Source organism: Lathyrus oleraceus, chromosome 6, assembly GCF_024323335.1.
Source record: "Lathyrus oleraceus cultivar Zhongwan6 chromosome 6, CAAS_Psat_ZW6_1.0, whole genome shotgun sequence".
Taxonomy (NCBI): Eukaryota; Viridiplantae; Streptophyta; class Magnoliopsida; order Fabales; family Fabaceae; genus Lathyrus; species Lathyrus oleraceus.
Genome location: NC_066584.1, coordinates 300,946,558 through 300,971,244, shown reverse-complemented (window position 1 = coordinate 300,971,244; position 24,687 = coordinate 300,946,558). Strand labels below are relative to the sequence as shown.

Genomic DNA, 24,687 nt, shown 5'->3' with positions numbered 1-24,687 from the left:
TTTTTGTTCACCATGATGGTCAAAAAGGTTGAAGGTGATGACGTAATCCGACATGGGTTGTAGTGGTCGCTCGGGTCAGTTTTACCGAGTCTCACAGTGGACACCAATTGTACTTGTTAAAAAGCACATTACGTGACAACCCCTAATGATTAAGAGATGTTTAAGATTTTGAGGTATGTTAAGGGGTTGTGAACTAGCTAACACAGGGGGTGAAAAGTTTTGTATATGTGGTTTTCTCTATGAGAGTTAGATTTTTCTATGTCAATTTCAACGTTGAGATATTTATAGCCGAATTAGACTTGGACCCTAGGCCCCTTGGAAGTAGTAATAACTTCTTAGAAGATGGGGGAATGAACGATTAATCTCCTAATATCCAAGGGAACATGGTTAGCTTCCTTGTTATTCAGTCTACATCACAACGGATAGTAGACACGTCAAATAGATTATTCCCGTGATGGGTGACCCATTCAATAAAGGGACGACATATTTGTTAAATAGACAATCGATCTCGTAAGTAGACGACTAAGAGAGTGCATGGAAAAATCGAAAGAGAAAGAAGTTGATGGAAGTTGAAATGACTTAAGGGTGAAGAAAGAAGAAACTTTAAACTTAAAAAAAAATCACTACACAATTTACAAAGCAACATTTTTACATTTAATTCCTTAACTTACAACCTAACATTTTCTAAAAGTTATCAATGTTATGTTGAAAATTAAAATAGATAATTTATTTCAAAAAAATTCTTACAAATAAATTAAGGGTAATGTTAACTTGTGCCCTAGGACACAAAATAAGAATTAAAGAAAGTAATTTTGTATTGGAAATTGTGCATTGATTTCAATAAAAATATAAAATTAATTTTAGAATTGAATTTTTCAATACAAACTTTCTACGAATTGGTGTCTTAACTTGTGCCCCTAGGACACAAGTTAGCATTACCCATAAATTAATTATATAAAAATATTAAAATTTAAGAAATAAAAATATGATTTAAACTTATTTTTAAACTGTATATCAATTAATTTTAAATTAGAATTTGCTATTACACGAAATTAAATACAAATTTATTAATGAGATTTGAGGTTAAAGTGTTGCATTTTTTGTACTCTAGTATTACGTGATTCGTTACAATTTGGGTTATACTTCTTTTTTTGGTAGAATGTTTTAATACGCTTTGCATTTGCATGAAGTTTCAATTTTCTCCCCATAACTTTTAGAATAAAAAATATAGACGTTAGAGATTGTAACGGCTACATTTTGGTTATTCCTCAAAACCCTCGTTTCAGCGTGATACACTAGTTTTTCTCTTTCTCTATCATCTTCTTCATTTCCACCTTTTTCTTGCATTTTCTCTCTACTGGATCGCAGATTCAATAAAAAAGGTTCAATCTTTCGTCAATTTCGTTTCTGGGTTGACTCAAATTCATGGCACCCACACCTTCTTCCAAGCCAATTCATTCCACCCAACTGAGAACTCCAAATTCAAAGCATCGTCTCAACTTCAATGGCTTCAAATCACCACATCCAACCCCGTCTCCGAATCCCAATTTTGCTTCCAACAAAGAATCCCCACCTGAACACCCGATTGAAGTTATTGCTAGAATCCGTGACTACCCTGATCGAAAAGACAAGCCTTTGTCGGTTCTTCAGGCGAGTTCTAACTCGAGATCAATTAGGGTTCGTGCGGATTTTGGGTATAGGGACTTTACACTTGATGGGGTGTCTGTGTCTGAGGAAGAGGAATTGGATTTGTTCTACAAGAAGTTTGTGGAATCAAGGATCAATGGGGTTAAGTTGGGGGACAAATGCACCATTATGATGTATGGTCCTACTGGTTCTGGCAAGAGTCACACCATGTTTGGGTGTTCAAAGCAGGCTGGGATTGTGTATAAGGCTTTGAGGGATATTCTTGGAGATGGAGATACAGATTCTGAGAGTGGTGGAGATGGAAGTGATCGTGACTCTATAGGGTTAAGAACTTTTGTTCAGGTTACTGTTTTGGAGATTTATAATGAGGAGATTTATGATCTCTTGTCTACCAATGGAGGAGGTGGTGGAGGATTTGGATTCGGTTGGCCTAAGAGCAATGCTTCAAAGGTAATAGAGTACATGTAACATGACATATTGGTTTATCACTTGATCTGTTATTTCTTTAGGTCTCTGATCTTCAGATCATATCTTGGATTTGGCTTTAGGATTGTTATTTGGCTCAATTTTATTATATGCTTATGAAGTTTGTATGTTTTAGTTATTTTCATAATTTGTACAAATTTGGTTTGTTAAGTTTACTCTTTGTTTAGCTCATTTTGCTCTGGATGAAAAAAAGCTTATCTGGGAACTTGTGACTATTCAAATCAATGTTAAATATCACATGTTAGTTTTGAAGTGATAACAGAACCATTATTGTACTAATTGGTTGTTGTATACGTGCTGAACATTTGAATAGTGTGACTTTCTCTTACAATACATGAAGTTTGCATATTTTACTTATGTTCTGGTACACCATAAAACCTTATGTTAGTTTGAAGTAATAACAGAACCATATTCTTTTTAATTTATTGTATGTGCTGAACATTTGGATAGTGCCTTTTTCTTACTTTTGTAATTTGACTTGTAGGTCAAACTTGAGGTGATGGGGAAAAAGGCTAAGAATGCAACCTACATATCTGGAAATGAAGCAGGGAAGATCTCAAAGGAAATCCAGAAAGTGGAAAAGCGAAGGATTGTTAAAAGCACACTTTGTAATGACAGGAGTTCTAGAAGTCACTGCATGGTATAGTTGCTTTGGTAGAAGGAGGTTCTGATTTAATTTATAAAGTTTTCTTGATTGATAATTGATGACTTGTTTTCAATTCTTATCAGGTAATACTTGATGTCCCGACACTCGGAGGACGTCTAATGCTTGTGGACATGGCAGGATCAGAAAATATTGAACAAGCTGGTCAAACTGGATTTGAGGCGAAAATGCAGGTTACCATTTTTCTGCATTAATACTTATTTTCTTTCTTTAACCATGCATGTTTGTTCTCTACTGATTATATTATACTGTCGATAATTTTACAGACTGCAAAAATTAATCAAGGTAATATAGCACTGAAGAGAGTGGTTGAGTCTATTGCAAATGGCGATTCACACGTGCCTTTTAGGGACAGTAAACTTACAATGCTTCTGCAGGTAGATAACTAACTATTGTTTTCTAGTTGAGTTGATTGCTTGGTTTGTGTTTCGTGTTATTTCAAGTTAGTTCTTTTGATGCTGAGTACTTTTTTTTTCTGTTTTCCCTTTTTAAGGATTCATTTGAAGATGATAAGTCGAAAGTTCTAATGATACTATGTGCAAGTCCTGATCCAAAGGAGATACACAAGACAATCTCGACACTAGAATATGGAGCCAAAGCAAAATGTATTGTTCGTGGTCCTCATAGTCCGGTTAAGGAGGAGGACTCTTCTTCTACTGTGATTTTGGGATCAAGAATCGCTGCAATGGATGAATTTATTATGAAGCTACAAATGGAAAACAAGCTTAAAGAGAAAGAGAGAAACGAAGCGCACAAAAAGCTAATGAAGAAAGAAGAAGAAATTGCTGAGTTAAGAGCTAAAGTGGAAACAGCTCCTGCTGCGAGTGAGGAGGAGATTAACCTGAAGGTAAACGAGCGAACCCGCCTTCTGAGACAGGAGTTGGAAAAGAAGTTGGAAGAGTGTCAAAGAATGACTAATGATTTTGTTGAGCTGGAGAGGAAGAGAATGGAAGAGAGGATATTGCAGCAGCAGGAGGAAGTTGAAACTCTGAGAAAGAGACTGGAAGAAATTGAGTTGCAGCTGAGTTCTTCTAAGCAAGAGCGTAAAGATGAAAACGGATCGAAAGAGATAGAGCCAAGTGGGTTTATGAGAAAACTACTCAGTGTTTACAAAAGTGAGGATGATCTTGCAATGGTGAAATCAATGGATCTGGACATGGATGATCAAGAGCCGTTCCTTGCACGCGAAGTTATTGTTGGCATGCAAGGCATTTCACCAATACAACCCTGTTCAAATACTTCGAATGTTGTACAAGAATATGCACCAAACTTTGGTCAAAAAGCATGTCTAAGTACAGTGTATGAAGAAGAAGGGGAAGGAGAAGGAGAGGGAGAGCAGGATCATGAGGATAAAGTAGAAGAAGATGAGGAAGTGGAGAAAGAAGTGATAGAGGAAAAGAGGGTATGCAGTGTTAGAAAAAGTCCAAAGAAAGAGGAGGATTATTCTGTGGCTGACAAGGAAAACAATGGTTCCAATAGAATGTTGAGAATTCACAACATATTCACTCTTTGTGGAAACCAAAGGGAACTCTCCCAATATGGAACACCACTTCCTGCAAAAAAGAGGTGTGACGAAAATTGTGAAATCAAGTACTCACCTCTGAAATCAAGTGAGAAGAAAGATTCTGTTTTAAGAATCTCCAACAAAGAGAACCTTGTTGGAGAGAACCTGGAACAACATGTTGTGGCAAATTAGCTTTTGAAACATGAAAAACTGTACACTGTACAATATTATGATTGTATTTGGCTGTTTCTTCCTGGAAAATTTGCCTATTAAAATACTACTACTATTTGCTTTTGTACTGAATTTGTTCTATATTTCATGATGAAATGTATTTCGGAACTCGTCTTCGACCATTTAGTTCGATTATGAGACTAATCCTACTGCTAATTGAGCAGGATTCTATTCAAACCAGATTATATTATTGTAAGTACACTTATTATCCTTTGAGTAGTAGGATTTTCACATGTAAACTAGTTATTTAAATTACTTGTACAATGAAAATCCATAAGGATCCAAAACAAACAGTACACTTATTTTATTATCCTTTGAGTAGTAGGATTTTCACATGTAAACTAGTTATTTAAATTACTTGTACAATGAAAATCCACAAGGATCCAAAACAAACAGTAATGACATTTCCAAATTAAAAGAAGAAAAATAGTGGTATTTTGAAGTGACAACACCAAGCAAAAGATGAAACTGGTGATGATGATATAATGTGATAATAATATAATAATAATAATAATATTAACAAGAGAAGAATATATCCTGCTCCTGAAATCTCACTCTAAAACTGAATTATTAATGCCAGCACACTATTAGGTTAAAGGCCCAGAAACAGATCCGGGCCCAGGCCCAGGCCCAAGATTCGTGAACGAGACATCGGTTAAGGAACCAGCCTTAGACGACCTTCGAGGCTTTCTTGTGGAAGAAGATTCTTTGTCTTTATCCTCCGACGTTTTGGTCTTTCTGCGATGTGTATGTTTAGTTGGTGGTTTGTTGATATCTTCTTCTTCTGTTGAATGACGGCCATGTCTTCTAGAAGTTTCCGAAGAATGGTGTCGTCGTGATGGCTTGGTTGATTCTCCTTCCTCTCGCGGTGGAGAGTTTATCGAAGATTGGCTGTCCGATGAACGATGCCTCGACTTTCGAGCGTGGCTTTTCTTTCCATCTCCTTTTACACTACTATTGGTGTCACTATTATTACCACTATCTGCATGCATGCATAATTAATCATTACAAAAACATAAAACACATAGACACAAACACATTCATTTGTTCAGAGATAATCAAACCTAGGCCTTCAGATGTCTTTGATTTCGGCGAAGATTGTTGCGAATCTTTGAACTCTGTCATCCAGCTAGGTGGATTCGCCTTTCCATCTTCGCATCCAATATGTGCCAAATGCTTTACATCTGTGGGGAACCCGATTTGTATCTCCTTATCTTCATCCTCATCTGCAAAACTCTTATCCTTTATTATTCAATGAAATTTTCCTGCATTACTAAAAGGTTATTGAAATGTATATATGATGAAAGTTTACCGAAAATTTGGGAAATGTATCTGAGTCCTTTAAGGAGGCCTTTCATCTGGCCTTTCACAGCGGTTGAGGACATTTTGATCGACCCTCCTCCTGCACCTCCACCTCCTCCTCCTCCTTGATTCATTATGCAGTACTAGAATAAAACCTCCCACTTCAAATGAAAGCAAAGATTAAGCATGAAAGGTGAAGATGAGAAGGTGTATATGGGAGGAAAAGTAAAAGAACAAATCTTGGCTGGAATGAGATTGGTTTGGAAAGGGAAAGAATGAACCAAACCAAAGAAAACCAACCAAAAAGAGGGAGACTGGGGAAAATCTCAAGAACCGAAATTGAAAGCTTACTGGATTTTGATCTACCGCCCCCTATCGGTGGCCAAGCAAATCAAAACCAGTAACTCAACATATTTTTTGATGGACATCCAGAGATGTTGCAATCTAATTTTTTCATGTGCTTTGACTATATTAAGGATTAATGTTTCGAACCTATTTTTGGTCATAAATATGCGATAATAACGCTTTGAGTTCTCAAATGTGTAATGCATTTTGCATGGCATTTCTCTATTTGGCCAGGCTAATTTAAATTTTTGAAACAATTGCTACAACTAATACTTTATGTTGTTTTTTTGTCGCTTGTGGTTTTCATTTTGAGGAAAATAATTGTTCAAGTATCATAGGATGAAAGTAGGGGATGGATCCCCCTCCATTCGATTTTCACTAGATTTCCTTCCGTTTTAATTTTAACCATAAAATTATATTTATTTTTTCTATTCAAGTCTCTCTTTCTTATCGATGGTTATTTTTTTGGGAGGGTCATCTCATGAGATAGACAGCCCCTCCTGAATAAATTAAAATAATAAGGTTGATTAAATTTGTTAACGAATATTTTATTTAATTATTGTTTTACGATGGAATAAGAGTAGTATAGTAAACAATGAGGTAGTGATTTTACGGTGAATGTGAGTTTTTGATACAGTGAAGAGGGGGGAGGTTAACACTCAACTCTGAGATAATTAAAATAATATGAGAATAAAAATTGATTTGAATACTTGAGAAATAGCGTGGAATAGTGAGGATAGTTCAAAACTGAAAATATGGAGTGATGCGTGGATTATGGTCAACCGTCTGGTTGATCTAAATGTTTATCAGCGCTCTTGAAGGTGGGCTTACCTTCTTCAGCGAGAATAGAGGTCTACTTGTTCTTCGTGCTTATTACCTTTATTTTATGTATCATTGGACATTTCATCTTGGATCTTATGGACAGAACAGTTGCCCACAAACCCTTGTCTTTATTTTGTAGGACGAGGATTTTTCATATATGGTCTAACTATGATGTTTGATTTGAGGAGGTGGAAGGCTTTGATGGGAATCTACTGTCATTGAAAACGGGCGCATTAATGTCATTCTTGTAACGAGTAATATTTAGTTAAGAATAACTAATGTGTGTTTTGTTGGAAATCCCCCAAAACCTATGGAGAATTTCAATCAATCTTGATGAACAAGATTGTTATTACCCACACAATAACAACGAAAAAAGAAGAACAATGGAGAAAGAAAGTGTATAGAACGATGAAGGAGAAGAAGAATTAAATTCTGTAGAGTTTCTCTCTGCCCACAAACTGTGGAAAACTTGTTATTCACTTTGCAACTGCAAAATACTGTGAATATAATATGTTGTGAATACTCTATTCACCTCTATATGAAAATAAGGGTTACTCCCACTATTTATAGGTTTAGGTTAACTTGGACCTCAAGCCAAAACCCAAAACTATAAAACCCAAAATTATAAAAGCCCAAAATAGTTAAAACTACTTAACACACTAGGTGGTTGGACACTTCCTTGCTCTGTCGAGCAACCTGCTTCGACACAAGGAATTACAATTCAACACACCACCTAATTCATTGTGTCTAAGCTATCTACATTCATCATAGCTCTTAGCCTCCTGAACACTTCGACATGCACTCCCTTTGTCATGATGTCTGCAATCTGATTCTCAGTTCTGCAGTATTCCACAATCATCTTCCCATCTGCTACCTGCTCTCGAAGATAATGGAACCTCGTCTCGATGTGCTTGCTTTGACCATGTGCTATCGGATTCTTCGCCAGATTGATAGCTGACATGCTGTCGATCTTCATGGTAATTGCTCCATGATTCTTTGTTGTTATCTCTTCGTCCAGATTCACCATCCATGTTGCTTGGCATGCACAAAGAGAAGAAGCTATATATTCTGCTTCACATGACGATAATGTCACTATTGGCTCTTTTCTCGAACTCCAAGTAACTGGTGCACCACCTAGCATAAACACATAACCAGCTGTGGATTTTCGATCCTCAGCATCACTACACCAACTTGAGTCGGCGTATCCCACTAATTTGCATTCTTTTCCTTCATCAGCTGCAGGAAACAAAATTCCATAGTCGAGAGTTCCTTTCAGATACCTTAGTATCCTCTTCGCCGCTGCTAGATGTGATACCTTTGGCTTCTGCATGAACCTACTCACCATACCTACATTGTATGCTAAGTCAGACCTTGTGTGACAAAGGTATCGAAGTAACCCAATAAGTCTTCTATATTGGGTTGGGTCGACACCATCTTCATTTGAATCCTTCGACAGTTGTAATCTGGGCTCAGCTGGAGTCGAAGTTGGGTTGCAATCTTGCATCTCAAATGTCTTGAGAATTTCGCCTGCATACCTTCTTTGGTGCATCATCAAACCTCTACCACTCTTGTAGAATTCGATGCCAAGGAAATATGAAATGTCACCAGATCTGACATTTAGAATTCCTTGTTGAGATCACCTTTGAAGGCTTCGATCTCCTTCTTGCAGGTACCTGTTATCAACAGGTCATCGACATAGAGGCATAGTATAAGCAATTCACTCTTTCTTCTTCTTACATATACTCCATGTTCAGATTTGCAATTCACGAATTCCTTCTCCCTTAGAAAGCCATCTATCTTCTTGTTCCAAGCTCTTGGAGCTTGTTTAAGTCCGTACAGGGCTTTATGCAGCCTGTACACCTTTCTTTCTTCGCCATGTTTCACAAACCCAGCTGGTTGTGCAACATAAATTTCTTCTTCTAAGGGGCCATTAAGGAATGCACATTTCACATCCATCTGACACATCTGCCAGTTGTTCATGTTTGCTAGACCAACAACCAACCTGATTGTTTCGATCCTAGCAACAGGTGCAAAAACTTCATCGAAGTCGATTCCTTCTTTCTGAAGAAATCCTTTCGCCACAAGTCTTGCCTTGTGTCGAGTCACTTCTCCTTTGGGATTCAACTTCACCTTGTATTACCACTTCACATTGATTGCCTTCTTGTCTTGAGGTAATTCGACAAGTGACCAAGTGTTGTTGACTTCGATTGACTTCAGCTCTTCGTCCATTGCTTTCATCCACTTCGAATCTTTCAATGCCTTAGCTGCGTTGACAGGTTCGACATCTGCGTAGAAAGCATAATGTACCAGCTCACCTTCTTCATCGACCACATCATCTGATGTAATCACACATTCTTGCAATCTTGCAGGCATGTGTCTTGTTCTTTGAGGTCTGTTTGTACTTGCTTCACCTCTGACTTCTTCCTGTCGAACTTCTCTTTCGACTTCACTAGTTGGTTCATCATAAAAGATTCTCACTGAATCTTTCTTGACATTCTCGGTCCAATCCCATTCTCTAAGCTCATCTAAGATCACGTCCCTGCTGATCACCACCTGCTTATTCACTGGGTCGAACAACTTGTATCCTCCAGTCAAATGATATCCTATCAGGATCATCTGACTCGACTTGTCATCAAGTTTTCTTCTCAAATGATCTGGCACATGTCTATGTGTTGTAGATCCAAACACCCTCAGATGACTCAAGCTAGGCTTGACACCAGACCAACATTCTTCTGGCGTGATTCCTTCTAGCTTCTTCGTCGAACATCTATTCAGAATATATGTTGTAGTCGACACAGCTTCTCCCCACAATTCTTTGGGTAGATGCTTGCCTTTCAACATACTTCTAACCATATTCATAATGGTTTTATTCTTCCTTTCTGCGACTCCATTCTACCGTGGAGTGTAAGGTGGCACCACCTCATTCACAATCCCTTCTTTCATACATAATGCATCAAAATCTTTCGACACATATTCTCCACCACCATCAGTTCTCAAAATCTTGATCTTTCGACCGCTCTGTCTTTCGACCATAGATTTAAACTTGGCAAATACCTTGATCACTTCACTTTTCTTCTGGATCAGGTAAGACCATAGTTTTCGACTGAAATCATCTATGAATGTAACAAAGTATTTGTTACCTCCAATTGAATCCACCTGGAGAGGACCACATACATCAGAGTATATGACTTCAAGAATTGCCTTCGACCTGCTTCCTGCATCCTTACTGAAGTTGTTCTTATGCTGCTTTGCTTGCACACATTCTTCACAGACTTCGTTTGGAATGTCGATTTCTGGTAATCCTGAAACCATATTTCTTCTCTTCAAATCTCTGATGTCTTTGAAATTGAGATGGCCAAGTCTATAATGCCATATCCATTCATCTCTGTTGGCTGCTGTTGAAAGGCACTTATGCTCCATCAGATTAAGCTCAATCTTAAAGGTTCTATTCTGAGACATTGGAGCCTTCAAAATCAACCTTCCATTTGAGTCGGGAACTCTCATCATCTTTTCTTCGATCGGCACCTTGTAGTTTTTTTCGACCAACTACCCTATGCTGAGCAAATTACTCTTCATGCCTGGTATGTACAACACATTTGAAATTACTGACCTCTTACCATCTTTCCTCATAATCAGAACATCACCAACACCTTCAGCTGCTAGAGTGTTGTCATTTGCAAATTTCACCATGTTCTTCATTGAGGGTTTTATGTTGACAAACCAATCTTTTCTTCCAGACATGTGTGATGAGCATCCTGAGTCCAAGTACCACTGGTCCTTGAATCTCTCTTCTTCTCTTGTTGTAACCATCAGCAATGTCTCTTCTTCTTCGTGTTTTTCCAGCTTTGCATAAGTTTCTTGATTCTTGTACGGCTTTTGTCCACCACCTCCTCCTCTACCTACAACACCACCTCTTTGGTTTCCTTGGTTCCAGGGTTTTCTCTGATTCGACCAGTTTCCTTCTCTTCTTCTCTTGTTGTAACCATTCTGCTTTTCTGGACAATCACTAAAATAATGACCATACCTTTGACAATTGTAACACTGAATGTGACTCTTGTCTGGCTTTTTACCACCACCTCTTCCTCTACCTGCAACACCACCTCTTTGGTTGCCTTGGTTCCAGGGTTTTTTCTGATTCGACCAGTTTCCTTCTTGCTGATTTCGACCAGTTGAATTGTTGTAGCCTCCTCTACCTTTGTTGCCATTCTAGCTTCCTTTGACTTTTCTTTCTTTTGTTGATTGAGCCTGCAAAGGCATATCACTCTTCGACTTTCCTGTAGCTCTTTCAGCCATTCTTTGTTCATGAGATTCAAGCGTCCCTTGAAGCTCTTCCTTTGTCAATTTTGATAAATCTTTCGACTCTTCTATGGCTACCACCACGTGGTCGAACTTTGGAGCCAACGACCTCAAGATCTTTCCAACAACAGATCTTGATGCCAACACTTCTCCATATTCCTTGATTTGATTCACTAGTTTCGCAACCTTGGTGAAGAAATCAGTTATGCTTTCATTGTCTTCCATCTGAAGCAATTCATACGTTCTTTTGTGAGTTTGTAACCTCACCTCTTTCACCTTCTCCGCACCTCCAAAGGATTTCTCCAAAATTTCTCATGCTTCTTTCACTGACTCTGCATCATTAACCTTTTCAAAGTTATCTGCATCTACACATTGATTGATTATAAAGAGAGCTTTATAATCTTTCTTCTTTAATTCTTTATGTGCAGCCTTTTCTTGATCTGTCGCGACTTCTGCAAGCGTTGCTACTTCTTCCTTCACAAGATCCCAAAGATCTTGATAACAGAACACAACCTTCATCTGCTTGCACCAATTCTCGTAATTGGTGTTCTTGAGAATTGGAAGATTTGCTGGAAAATGTCTGTTTGGATGATTCGTTGTCATGGTGATTTTCTTCCCACAAATTGACTAACCGGAGCTCTTGATACCAGATGTTGGAAATCCTCCAAAATCTATGGAGAATTTCAATCAATCTTGATGAACAAGATTGTTATTACCCACACAATAACAACAAAAAGAGAAGAACAATGGAGAAAGAAAGTGTATAGAACGATGAAGGAGAAGAAGAATTAAATTCTGCAGAGTTTCTCTCTGCTCACAAACTGTGGAAAACTTGTTATTTATTTTTCAACTACAAAATACTATGAATACAATATGTTGTGAATATTCTATTCACTTCTATATGAAAATAAGGGTTACTCCCTCTTTTTATAGATTTAGGTTAACTTGGACCTCAAATCAAAGTCCAAAACTATAAAAACCCAAAATTATAAAAGCGCAAAATAGCTAACACTACTTAACACACTAGGTGGTTGAACACTTCCTTACTCTGTCGAGCAACCTGCTTCGACCTAAGGAATTACAATTCAACATGTTCATATGCTAGTTGATGATAATGTTTTCTCTTCTTTTTGAGAATTTGAGTATTTTGAACCGTCTTTGAGAAAATTTTAATTGTTGATAGTGTGCGGTGGATCATATCGTCCTTAATGGATTATGCCCATATAAAGGTTTCTAAAATAACAATTTATCCCTTTTTTCTGCAATCTGCAATAGAACTTTTTTTTTCCTTCCATCCTCATTATTTTTCATGATAACAACATGTCTCTTCTGACCCTTTTATCAAATATCAAATCTACAACATGTGATGTTACCCATGCTTTCAGTGGTACATACAAGGAGAGTTTAATGCATAAATCTAGATTTATAATTTGTTAGAAAGAGAAACCTAGTATGTATATTCTCAATATGGATGGTGCACTCAATATAATTTGGGAATGACATATTTTGGGAGGTTTTACTTAGAGACACCGATGTGGGCTTCATGTGTGGATTCAATTGTATAATTGGTTACTTGGATATTCTTCATGTGGGGATATGGCCTTATTTCATGGGATTCAAAATTGATTGGAATAAGGTTTGAGAAACCTCACTTGCTACACATATTTCATGCATAATATTCATTTGACAAAACATGCAAATGTCTCCACTCATCACTTCAAAATGAGATAGTTATTATTAGACAATACATGGTTAATGATTGGGATTTCCAACTATATCACACTATTAAAGAAGGAAAATATGTGTTGACTTCTTGACCAAATTTGGATCAAGATGTGTTACTAGGCCTGACAACTATTTTTATCCTTCGATTAAGTCATATTTGCTTCTTTATTTTAGTATTTATATATATGGAAGAAGAAAAAATAAGAAAAAACATAAAATTATTTTATACAAAAAGAAATCTACAAGGCATTTAGTCCATAAACTACCTCAAACTCAGTTCAAATCAAATATTTTTTAATAAATAAGACTGAAGTTCTTTTGACATATTTAGTTTAAAATGTTGGTTTACAAGTCATAAAATAATTATTTTAAGTCAAATGTGACTGATATATTTGAATAAATGTGAATAATATTTTTAAGTTTAAATATGTAATTATTTTACAATTCTATTTTGTCTTAGTCCTTGCAAATATATATTTTTTTTATCCTTGTACTTTTGTTTTAGTCCTTGTAAATTTTATTTATATTGTAATTGACTTATGTTATATATAAAATATTTGATTTTATTCTATATATTTGGAACTAAAATCAAATATTTTACGTACTACATTGATCAATTCAAATTTAAAATCAATTTTGTATGGACAAATACAAAAAACAAAATAAAAAATATTGTCATATTACATTGGATTATAATTTTTCTTATGTTACTTTTGTCATGCATATTTGGTCTCAGACCTTGATAGGATTGTGTAAGAATCAATGTAAAACTTTTTTTTTTGTATCTCCATGATTTGATTTAAATTCGTATTAATTTGAATGCTAGTTCGTGGTCCGTAAATTGTATGGCTCGAGTACAATGTCAAATAAGAAAGGATTGTTGCATCGTCATTTGGATGCAGTAAAAAATAAGAAAGGGTTTCCACATTTTTGTGAATATGTGTGGGTAAATAAATTAGTTCGTGAATGTATGTTTTTTTTAGAACATAAAATATAGGCACGCTTAAAGGAAAACCTATGGAAATAGTTGATACTAGGTTAAAAGGATGATAGTTTTATGTGTCTATAAGAAATTAAGTAGTTTCGTGAAAAGGAAAAATAATAAAACAACTCGAGATTTAAGCTTTTGTACGCTAACAAAGTTAGTTCCAAAAATAGAGTGACGATTATTGTAGATAAAGAATGACCGGAAGAATGACATTGTTGATGTAAAAATGGTTAAAGAATCATTGCCCTAAAATTAGAACAAGATACATTTAATATTATTAATGCCTACGCACCTCAGATTGCATTGGCATAACACCTTAAAGTAAAGTTTTATGAGGATTTAGTATTCTTATGGATATACCTAAAGAAGAGAAGTCTTTTTTTGAATGGATCTAAATGGGCATGTAGGAAATATATCGAGAGATTTTGATGTCGGGCCTTAGGGTTAAGGTATTGGGGAGGTAGATGTGGATGATGAATTCATTATATATTTTTCGTCGACTTTTGATATTACTAGGAAATCAGATAGAGAAATTATTAGAGTGGGATGACATGTTCTCAAATAGTTATCTATCTTATTAGGAAATCAGATAGGAAAAAAAAATTGGCCTGTAAAGTCATACCTAGAGAGGGTTTAACTATCCAATACGAGAGCGAAGAGAAAAAGCTACATGTGGGTTCCATATATTAAATGGTAGCATGTGAAAGGTGAAAAACAAAGGACTTTCCAACATAATGTCTTTGAGGGAGGTTTCGGACGGCCACAACAAATTCTAAATTATATGTGTAACAAGATGACACAAAAGATTAAAAAAAATGGAAAAATAGATTAAGGAGAATAAGCGTTTCTGGACATATGGGGTAGAATGAAAGTGTTCAGAGTAAAGTTAGAGTAAAAAATAAATGTTTTAAAGAATAGTTTATGTGTAAAAAAGTTGAAGCTTAAAAAATATATAATAAAGTTAAAAAAAGAGCTATAAGGAGATGAGTAAAGTTAGAGGTGTTCATGGGTACGAGTCAACCCGACAAACTCATTCGTCCAAATCAATTCAACCCTTATTTTAACTCAACTCAATCATGTACGGGTACAATCCGTAACAACCCATTCAAATCCATTGGTATTTGATTCGGGTAACGGGTTTAGAATTTTGAATCCGCAAATCCAACCCATTAATATGTCGTGTTATTTTTATTTTATTTCTTTTAAAGACGATTTAGAAAAATTCATACTATGTATACATAATTTTTTAATATAATTATAGTTTTATTAGTGATAAAATCATAAGCCTAAACCGAGTTTGAGAGACTAATTTTTTTATTGAAAGAGTGATATATCTTACTATTTAAATTATATTTTAAGTATTTTATATTTCTTTTTGGATTTGATTTAGATTGTGAAAGAGCTCTTAGGTATTAAATGATACATTTTATTCTTAAATACTAAAATTTTATGATGTTTTAATGTTATGTAAAATAAATGTGTTAATTGAATTGATTGATTTAATTATAATAATTTTTTAAAAAATAATGGATGACCCGCAAATCCAACATAACCCAATGCAATGATGAACGGAGTGGTTCAGTTCAGGTTTAGTCTTAGAAGTACGAGTTAAATACTCAACCAAACACAACTATTGATTGGGTCGGATATTGGATTTCATCAAATTTGACTCAATCCAACCTGCGAACACCCCTAACTTTTTACATAAACTCAAACTTTTTACAAATCATACCAAATATTATGAATCAATAAAGGATATATATATATATATATATATATATATAATATATATATATATATATATATATAATATATATATATATATATATATATATATATATATATATATATATATATATATATATATATATATATATATTAAAGAAAAAGAAAGAAACACGGGAGATTTAGTTCAGGTGGAGTGTGTTAAATACGAAGAAGATAAAGTTTTGATTTAGAAAAATGATATAAAAGATAGATTAAAAAATATTTCTACAATTTATTTAATAAATGATATAATATTTCTCCATACTCAAATAGGGTGGACATTAGAAAAAATAACTACTATTGTTGTATTAAAACACAATATGCAAAACAAATATTAAAAAGGATGACATTATAAATGTGGTTGGGTTAAAAAAAATGTATTGAACTGTGGAAAATTGTCAATTTTTTTTTAGAATAACCAAAAATTCAAAAAATATACCAAAATAACCACCTTTTTTAACTAATGCGCCAGTTGAACTGACGCATCCAATTAAATCCAAAGGAGGAGGCTAGAGTGTAGGCGCATGCATGCAAAATCAATGCACGTAGGCGTCACATGCATTGGTGCATGCATGCCTTGGTGCCACATGCATTGGCGCATGCATACAATATATGCACCAATGCATGTGGTGCATGCTCCTTTCATTTTTTTTATAAATTTTAAATGTTAAATTTATAATTAATTAAAAAAAATACTAAAAATAAAAATTATATTTATATTATAATGAAAAATTACATAGAATTGACAAGAAATTCAATGACCCGCCCGATTAAACACCCTCATGTTCCACATTCATGTGCGTTAATCTATCTTCAAGGTCTCCCACGATTTTCCTGAGATATTTGGGGTCTTTGAGTGCTGACATGATCCAATGGTGGCTGGTGTGAAGGTCTGGTGGAAGATGCAACGATATTTAATAGATGTGTCATCATTTGTCCTCAATAACTAAGGGATTGTCACCAACGGCGCTTCCGTAATTGAGTTTCGTGTCCATGTTGTCGTAGTTTAGTCGTTGTGGTTGGGTGAATTATGGACGGTATGGTTACACGAATTGGGATATTGAATCGGTTTGGAAATGAATCAATGGTTCATGAGGTGTATTATAGTCAAACAATGGTTGGGTGTTGTGGTGATGGAATGTTTGGGTGGTCATTGATGGGGAGCTACAATGGCATGAATCGTATGAATCATCTGGGCTATAGACTGTTGTGGTGGCTGCATATGGTTGTTGGTGGTTAGGGTTTGGTTCTTGGTTTTGAGTTTGGGTGTGTGGCATGAATGGGTTGCGAGGTTGGGTGTTTGGTTATTGGGTGTTTATGGTAGGGTGATGGTGTGAGGTTGATCGTTGGGTTTGGGTGGGTTGAAATTGTTATTGGACGGGGATTTGTTGTTGGGCGTATGATGACGAAGCTAGTTGGCGTGGATCAATCAAATATTGTGGCTCATACACAAATTGTGGCATTCTAACCGACCTAAACCATGCCATATACTGTTGAGTTGGTCTAGCACTTTGTATGAATGGTTCGTTTAAGATGTGTTGTCGTCGATTCCTCCAATGACGACACACCTATTTTGCGAAGTCTCTCAAGTCGGAATAATCCCATTGAGCACCGACTCTTTGTTGATGTCAATCTCTCAATCACGTCGGAGGTTCTGGAATTCGTTGTTGCATGTCGAACTGCAGTTTTACATGGTCACTCTGGTGCATCTCCACAGTAGTGAATCAGATAGTTGGTGTTTTTGCTGTCCAAACTACAACATCATCATGGTTAACCTGATGATAAAGACTCAGATATGGCCTCCAGATAAACTGTACAAGAATATGACATGATTAGATGGTATGTAATTTGATAATTATTTTTAAATCAAAAGTAGAGTTGTGCAGTAGTATTACATCGTCTGGTTCAATGTGGTCCAATAGATTGCACACCTGTTGTAGTTCATCCCTTTAACTGACCACCTAGATCAAAAACATTTGAAAAATATTATTTATAGTTAGTTGTAATATAAAGTCTAGTAAAGTAGATGGTAAAGTTTTAAACTTACTTTATTGCAAAGGGGAATATGAATGGCTTCTCGTTTACTAGGGCGAGTGACAGTATTCTTGACCAATCTCATGCTTGTAGGAAATATGCGCATGAATAAAATGAATAAGTATTTTATTTTGGCATTTTTACACAACGCACTATATAGATGGGCCAAAACAGTTGAACCCCAACTATATGTGCTTACCTTATTTATGTTTCGTAGCAACGATAAATACATAATATTTACTGTATTACCAGTAGTTTCAAGAAATAAAAAATCACTGAATAGAATCATAATATAAAGTCGAGCTTTAATTATTTTTTCATACTCGGTAGATTCTTCGGTTAATGTTATACTCGCATAATATTGTTTGAGATATTTTAAGTTAATACCTTGACCCCTAGCTTGACCAAAAGTCTCTCCCGTAGTTGTGTCGTCACACAAAGGGGCACCCAACAATTCATTGCATATAGAGTTATCCTGATTAACTCTACCATTCACGAACTTACCATCGATAAGTAGAGCTAACAACATGCAGACGTCCTCAAGTGTGACGGTACATTTACTGAAAGGAAGGTGAAATATGTAAGTCTCGGGTCTCCATCTCTCTAACAAAGCAAGAATAAATTTGTAGTCAACCGAGTATGAAACTATGTTAAGGAGATTACCAAAACCGCATCCTCGAATATATGGTTCTATCAAAGGATCGTGGGGTACATATTCATGTACATGGCATCGAAATCGTTTTGGGTCCTAATAAAACATAAGTAACAAATAAAGTAAGAAGAAGTAATAAACAATAGAAACATCAGTAAGAAATAAGTACAAAATAAGTAATAAGAAGTAATAACATACAAATGTCGCGATATTATCGATTGTTCCTTGATGTTCATCACCCATAGTCAATAGAGACATAATGCTGCAGAGGTTGAGTGTTGAAAATGTTGAGTATTGTAGAGGTTGATTGTTAGTGTTGCAGATGTTGAGTGTTGTGAGTTGTTGCCCTATTTATAGATGAGATAGTGTTACAACATGTGAATAGCTATGTAGCATGTGAAGCATGAGATTTGGCCCATGCATGTGAGGATAGGTTAAGGCGCCTAGACAAGTGACACATGCTTTGTTTAAGACATGCATGGTCATATGTGCCAAGGTTAGTGGTGCATGCATGCCTTTTTATGCATGCAAGGAAGAGGCGCCAAGGCAAGTGGTGCATGTCTTGCTTTATGCGCCATTGAAAAGGGTGTATGCCTTGAATTATTAGGGCAGAGGCATCTTCTATGCATGCACAAGCTTCTAGTGTTGGATTATTAGGGAAGAGATTCTTTGCAGACGCATTCTTTGCATTGTCTTGTCTCTGAAGGATTCTTTGCTTTGCATTGTTTTGACTTTGCAGATTAATTGTGTGATCAGTACATACATCGTCTCCCCTATTAACTGCATGCGAATAACATATCAATGCATTCACCATCAAACACTAAACTTACATTTTAAAAAAATGTCTTTCTCACCACATTACATGATCAACTCCCATACCAATTGTGAAATATGTGACCATCAATTATTAGGTTTTTGTTTTCACAACACGGAAGTAGCTCGGTTTACAATAAATTGACGATCAAATCTTTCACATTTGAAACAGAGAATAGAAAAGAAATTGCAGTGTAGTTAAGTGGGCCAAATCATATATAAATATCCGGTATGGTTTGCAGACAACCAAGTAAAGTTTTATTAGTTAAAGATTCGAGATGATGACGATGTTCATCATATGTTTGTCAGTCATGAACAATATGGGTACAACAATATAGAGTTATATATATTACCATAACAACAACAAGTGTCTCAGTTCATTGATCATTCACAAGTGTTTTATGAAACTGATGACGATGAAAAAGATGAAGTCAATGTTGTTGATGAGGAAGAAGAAGAATCTGAGTTATTGGTTGATTCAATGGTGAACGATGAAGAAGAAGAGGAGCCATTACCAGCTAGTCATGTATATTATCCACCTCAACACGTGACAAGCTTAAATTTGGGTGCCGATGAACCTTCATCAAATATATTTTACAATTCTTATGTGCAAATTCAAGGATCATTGAAAGAAGGAGACACATTTTGCACAAAAGAAGATTGTGTAAAAGCCATTAAAAAGTATCACATGGAACTATCAGTTGATTATAGAGTTGATCGAACTAATGCAATGAGGTATAATATTTATTGTCGAAATGAACGCTTCCTTTTCCAGTTGTCACCTTCTTACCGGAAGAGAAGTGATTCTTGTGAGATTCGATCCATAGGTTCAGTTCACACATGCATGCTCACGAACCCAACGCAAAAGCATCGCAAACTTAACTCTTAGTTAATATGCGATGAAATTTTGTTTGTCATTAGCGACAATCCGTCGTTAAAGGTGAGTATAATAATCTCACATATTGTAACACAATACAACTATACTCCATCATATAGGAAGGCTGAGATAGCTAGGACAAATGCGGTTGAAAAAGTGTATAGAAATTATTAAAGTGGAATGACATGTACTCAAATAGTTATCTATCTTATTAGGAAATCAAATAGGAAAAAAAATTGGACTGTAAAGTCATACCTAGAGAGGGTTTGACTATCCAATACGAGAGCGAAGAGAAGAAGCCACATGTGGGCTCCATATATCAAATGGTAGCATGTGAAAGGTGAAAAACAAAGGAATTTCCAACAAAATGTCTTTGAGGGAGGTTTCGGACGGCCACAACAAATTCTAAATTATATGTGTAACAAGATGACACAAAAGATTAAAAAAATGGAAAAATAGATTAAGGAGAATAAGAGTTTTTGGACATATAGGGTAGAATGAAAGTGTTCGGAGTAAAGTTAGAGTAAAAAATAAATGTTTTAAAGAATAGTTTATGTGTAAAAAAGTTGAAACTTAAAAAATATATAATAAAGCTAAAAAAAGAGCTATAAGGAGATGAGTAAAGTTAGAGGTGTTCATGGGTACGGGTCAACCCGACAAACTCATTCATCCAAATCAATTCAACCCTTAACTCAACTCAATCATGTACGGGTACAACCCGTAACAACCCATTCAAATCTATTGGTATTTGATTGGGGAAACGAGTTTAGAGTTTTGAATCCGCAAACTCAACCCATTAATATGTCGTGTTATTTTTATTTTATTTCTTTTACAAACGATTTAGAAAAATTCCTACTACGTATACATCATTTTTTAATATAATTATAATTTTATTAGTGATAAAATCAAAAGCCTAAACCGAGTTTGAGAGACTAAATTTTTTTATTGAAAGAGTGATATATCTTACTATTTAAATTATATTTTACGTATTTTGTATTTCTTTTTGGATTTGATTTAGATTGTGAAAGAGCTCTTAGGTATTAAATGATACATTTTATTCTTAAATACTAAAATTTTATGATGTTTTAATGTTATGTAAAATAAATGTGTTAAGTGAATTGATTTTTTTGTTTATAATAATTTTTAAAAAAATGGTGGATGACCCGCGAATCCAACTTAACCCAATTCAATGATTAGCGGGTTGTTTTGAAAACCTTCTCAGATTAAATTCACCCTTAGGAATGAGAGAGATGAATTCTTCCTTGCAAGTGTGTCACACAACCACCAGAACCCATGTGACACAGGTCAACAGCCAACCAGACTTTAGGCTGACCAATGTGAGGAGGTTAACCAAAACTCCCCCTCAAATTAACAATCATGGAAACTTCACACCAATCTCCATGCATTGTACAGATATGTCTCAACATGACATACACCATCCCTACCAGTGGCACCTAACTCTATGAGTTGTACCTAGACTTACTCCAATCACGCCAATCAGACTTCAGCTGACCATGAGTACTAGTGAAAGACAACAACACTAGTTCATAGTAGATATGCATTGCCAGAGCATACTACCTCAACCAACCTCTGAATCTTCATATTCTCACTCCTTGAAAGAACTGTCACTTCTGATCGTGGTGTTTGAATAACAAGATTCATGGTCCCAATACTCTTGAATGGAATAGCAGTCAGGTTGCCCTATTATTGACTTCTATCATCCAGGGGACATGTCTTCTGGTACACTATAGTACTACAGGAACCAACTGCCCAACCCTGATCAATCTACAGGGATGAGGCACACAGCGGGGATGGCACCGTGTCACTTTTCAACCAGCTCCACTTCTAGAGATCCAACTTCTAAAAGTGACCTTCTTGAGCATACACACAGTTGACCCTATCCTAGTCAACTTAACTCACACAGATGTCTCCTCTTCCAGGTCAGGAGTAGGTTTCAAACCAAGGTATTCCTTTGTTTGACTCCTAAAACCATCTGCTCTTCAACCAGTAGCTGCATACTTGTTGAACAACATGTTCTAACATCACATAGAACATCAGTTTAACCTCCTTGAAGCAGGCCCTCCTTGAAAGTCTTCAAGGTTTTCATATCCACTGACCAGGAGAGTACAAGAATCAGTGATCAGGTGATTCTTACCAAGAAGAGTGGACTTGATGGGACTCAAGTATCTTTGACATCTTCACTCGAGTATGATGGAATCTTGAATTCAGCATTCTTTCATCCACTTGAAGGAAAACTACATCAGAGTTTGAGTTTTGCCAGGTATTATGCAGCGGAAATCATAATACAACTCAACCTAAGAACACCCTTTTCACCAGATCACCCTCCAAGTCCATACCAAGTTTGAATGTGATTCAATACTGGCACAGATGTCCCATCCACAGGCCAATTGCCAACCTCCAGATACAGGTACACATCAGTCCTGTCATGAACAGTCCATCCACCTACTTCAAGGGACCATTCAGGGAAATTACAGAACCTTCCACTGGTTCCAACATAACTTCTTGCAATATACCAGAAAGTATCACCCATGGATCTCATCCAGAAGCAGAACAGGATGCCTGCTCTGATACCAATTGAAATTCTGGTGTAGTCAGAATTCAGATGTTCTACTCCAAGTCATGACATCTGATCTAACATTGTAACTAATACAGCAAGATAGTTATTAACCACTGTACTAATATGCACACGTTCACAGATGTCACGACATCTCATTCTATGTCACCCTAGAATGGATGAACACCTGGTTCTGTGCATCAGGAAGAAAGACTCAACATAGATCAGTCCTAGCACTCACTTCTGTTGTTTTCTTACACAGTTATCATTTGTCACATTGTTCCTGTGTGTTTGTCTTTTACTTGTATTTCCTGAATTAAGGTTGAACATGTTAATCTAATTTCCACTTATTAGATTGCTAACAACTAGGCTATTTGTTAGGTTCATTAATTGTAGGTTAGTAGTTGGTTTCCTGGATTTTAGCTCAGCTGTTGAATCCCTGAAGAATAGCCTGAGAAAAATACTGAACCTGAAAAACCAATCATCCTACACTTTAGCACCTGCTGTTGAGAATGAATGTCACGACATTCTGTTCAACATCCAGAACATATGCTGATTCTGTTATGTTCCTGGAAACGTATTGTGCTAAGTTAGCAGTACTGTAAAAGACCAACTAGTCTCTACTTCAGTATCAGCCTTCAGTATCAACTGTCAAAACATCCAGTTTGACAGTTTCACAGTGATCCTTCAGCCAGGTCTGTTATCCTTGAATAGGACAGACTTAATTAAATACTGAACTAAAATAAACCTGCTTGTTATTCAGTATACGCTGTCACTGATGAATGTTACAACATTCTGATTGACATTTAAACAGAAGGCTATATACCAGGTCTGTTATCAGCTTCATAAGCTGACTGGAATACCTGCTGAGTTATGACAGTAATAAACACATGCAGAAGGATAACAAACATAGGAAATTGTTAACCCAGTTCAGTCCAACATGACCTACATCTGGGGGCTACCAAGCCAGGAAGAAGATCCACTATTAGCAGTATTAATTCAGAGTTAAACTCACCCGTTTACAACTCTTCACTTAATCCCTACCCAATGCAATCTATACCTAGGCACTCCTAGATAGAAACCTCCAGTTTCCATTCCTATCACTACAAATACAATGTAATGTTAACACACCTTGAACTTGCTTCACAGCTTCATTCAAGAACAAAATCACTCTTGCCTACAGGCTTTGAGTTACAAAAACTCTCAGCTTTTACCACTGAGAAACATATGGTAACCTTCCCACAGATTGGGAGGTTTACCTCACACACACCCCTAAATTTTCATTCTAAGAGGCTTACAAACACTAGGTTACAATGTGCTATTTATAACCTAATCACCCAACTGGATTTGGGTCTTCAGAAATCGTAGCAGACTTGTTCTTTGCTGTTACAACTTCAGCAGAAAAATTCTGCTACAAACAAGGTCTTCAATCCTAGAATCTCTCCATATATATATCCATATTTTGAGCCTATATATCTTCTGATTGAGTCTTCAAGACCTCCACATGGGAGTTAGGATATTCACCAAATATCCTTACTAATCCCAGAATAAATACTGAATTAATTAATTCAGTTTTCTACACATGTACGATGTCACAGGCTTGATGTCGTGACATCGTACATGACATGTTGGTCCAGATGTTGAACTTATTCAACCCAACATATTAAAACAACAGAGATGATTACATTATTTGTTTTACAAAATTAATGCCAATCCTAAGGAATTAACAATCTCCCCCTTTGGCAAATTTTAGCTAAAACAAATAAACAATACACTGGACAAAACATCCCAATTTGGGAATGCTCTTCATCTCTGTCATTGGCTCCACCACCACAAACACCAAAGTTGGTGTACATGGGGAAGAAGAGGTGCACGGATCAGTTGTACCAGAACCTTTCCCCTCAACCGGAGAGCTTCCGGAAGAATATGTAATACTGAGTACATAGATAATGTAACTCA

General features: G+C 36.0%; 2 protein-coding genes across 2 annotated transcripts; one reads left to right on the top strand and one right to left on the bottom strand.

Moving 5' to 3' along the window:
* Positions 1 to 1,203: 1,203 nt before the first annotated feature.
* LOC127093105 (kinesin-like protein KIN-10A) lies at positions 1,204 to 4,654 on the top strand. The gene is made up of 5 exons (XM_051032004.1): positions 1,204 to 2,097; positions 2,618 to 2,773; positions 2,863 to 2,970; positions 3,064 to 3,174; positions 3,291 to 4,654. Exons 1-5 carry the CDS (start codon positions 1,426 to 1,428, stop codon positions 4,491 to 4,493), a joined length of 2,250 nt encoding a protein of 749 aa, XP_050887961.1. The 5' UTR covers positions 1,204 to 1,425; the 3' UTR covers positions 4,494 to 4,654.
* Positions 4,655 to 4,994: 340 nt separating this feature from the next.
* On the bottom strand, positions 4,995 to 6,260 carry LOC127093104 (CRIB domain-containing protein RIC5). The gene is made up of 3 exons (XM_051032003.1): positions 5,845 to 6,260; positions 5,597 to 5,758; positions 4,995 to 5,514 (listed from the first exon to the last, which is right to left on the bottom strand). The coding sequence occupies exons 1-3, from the start codon at positions 5,966 to 5,968 to the stop codon at positions 5,120 to 5,122; spliced, it is 681 nt and encodes a 226-aa protein (XP_050887960.1). The 5' UTR covers positions 5,969 to 6,260; the 3' UTR covers positions 4,995 to 5,119.
* Positions 6,261 to 24,687: the final 18,427 nt, after the last annotated feature.

Coding starts and splice junctions, on each gene's coding strand:
- LOC127093105 (XM_051032004.1), top strand. CDS start 1,426: ATGGCACCCACACCTTCTTCCAAGCCAATTCATTCCACCCAACTGAGA. Junction 2,774..2,862: donor GTTCTAGAAGTCACTGCATG/GTATAGTTGCTT, acceptor AATTCTTATCAG/GTAATACTTGATGTCCCGAC. Junction 3,175..3,290: donor AACTTACAATGCTTCTGCAG/GTAGATAACTAA, acceptor TCCCTTTTTAAG/GATTCATTTGAAGATGATAA.
- LOC127093104 (XM_051032003.1), bottom strand. CDS start 5,968: ATGAATCAAGGAGGAGGAGGAGGTGGAGGTGCAGGAGGAGGGTCGATC. Junction 5,759..5,844: donor ATACATTTCCCAAATTTTCG/GTAAACTTTCAT, acceptor AGAGTTTTGCAG/ATGAGGATGAAGATAAGGAG. Junction 5,515..5,596: donor AAAGACATCTGAAGGCCTAG/GTTTGATTATCT, acceptor GCATGCATGCAG/ATAGTGGTAATAATAGTGAC.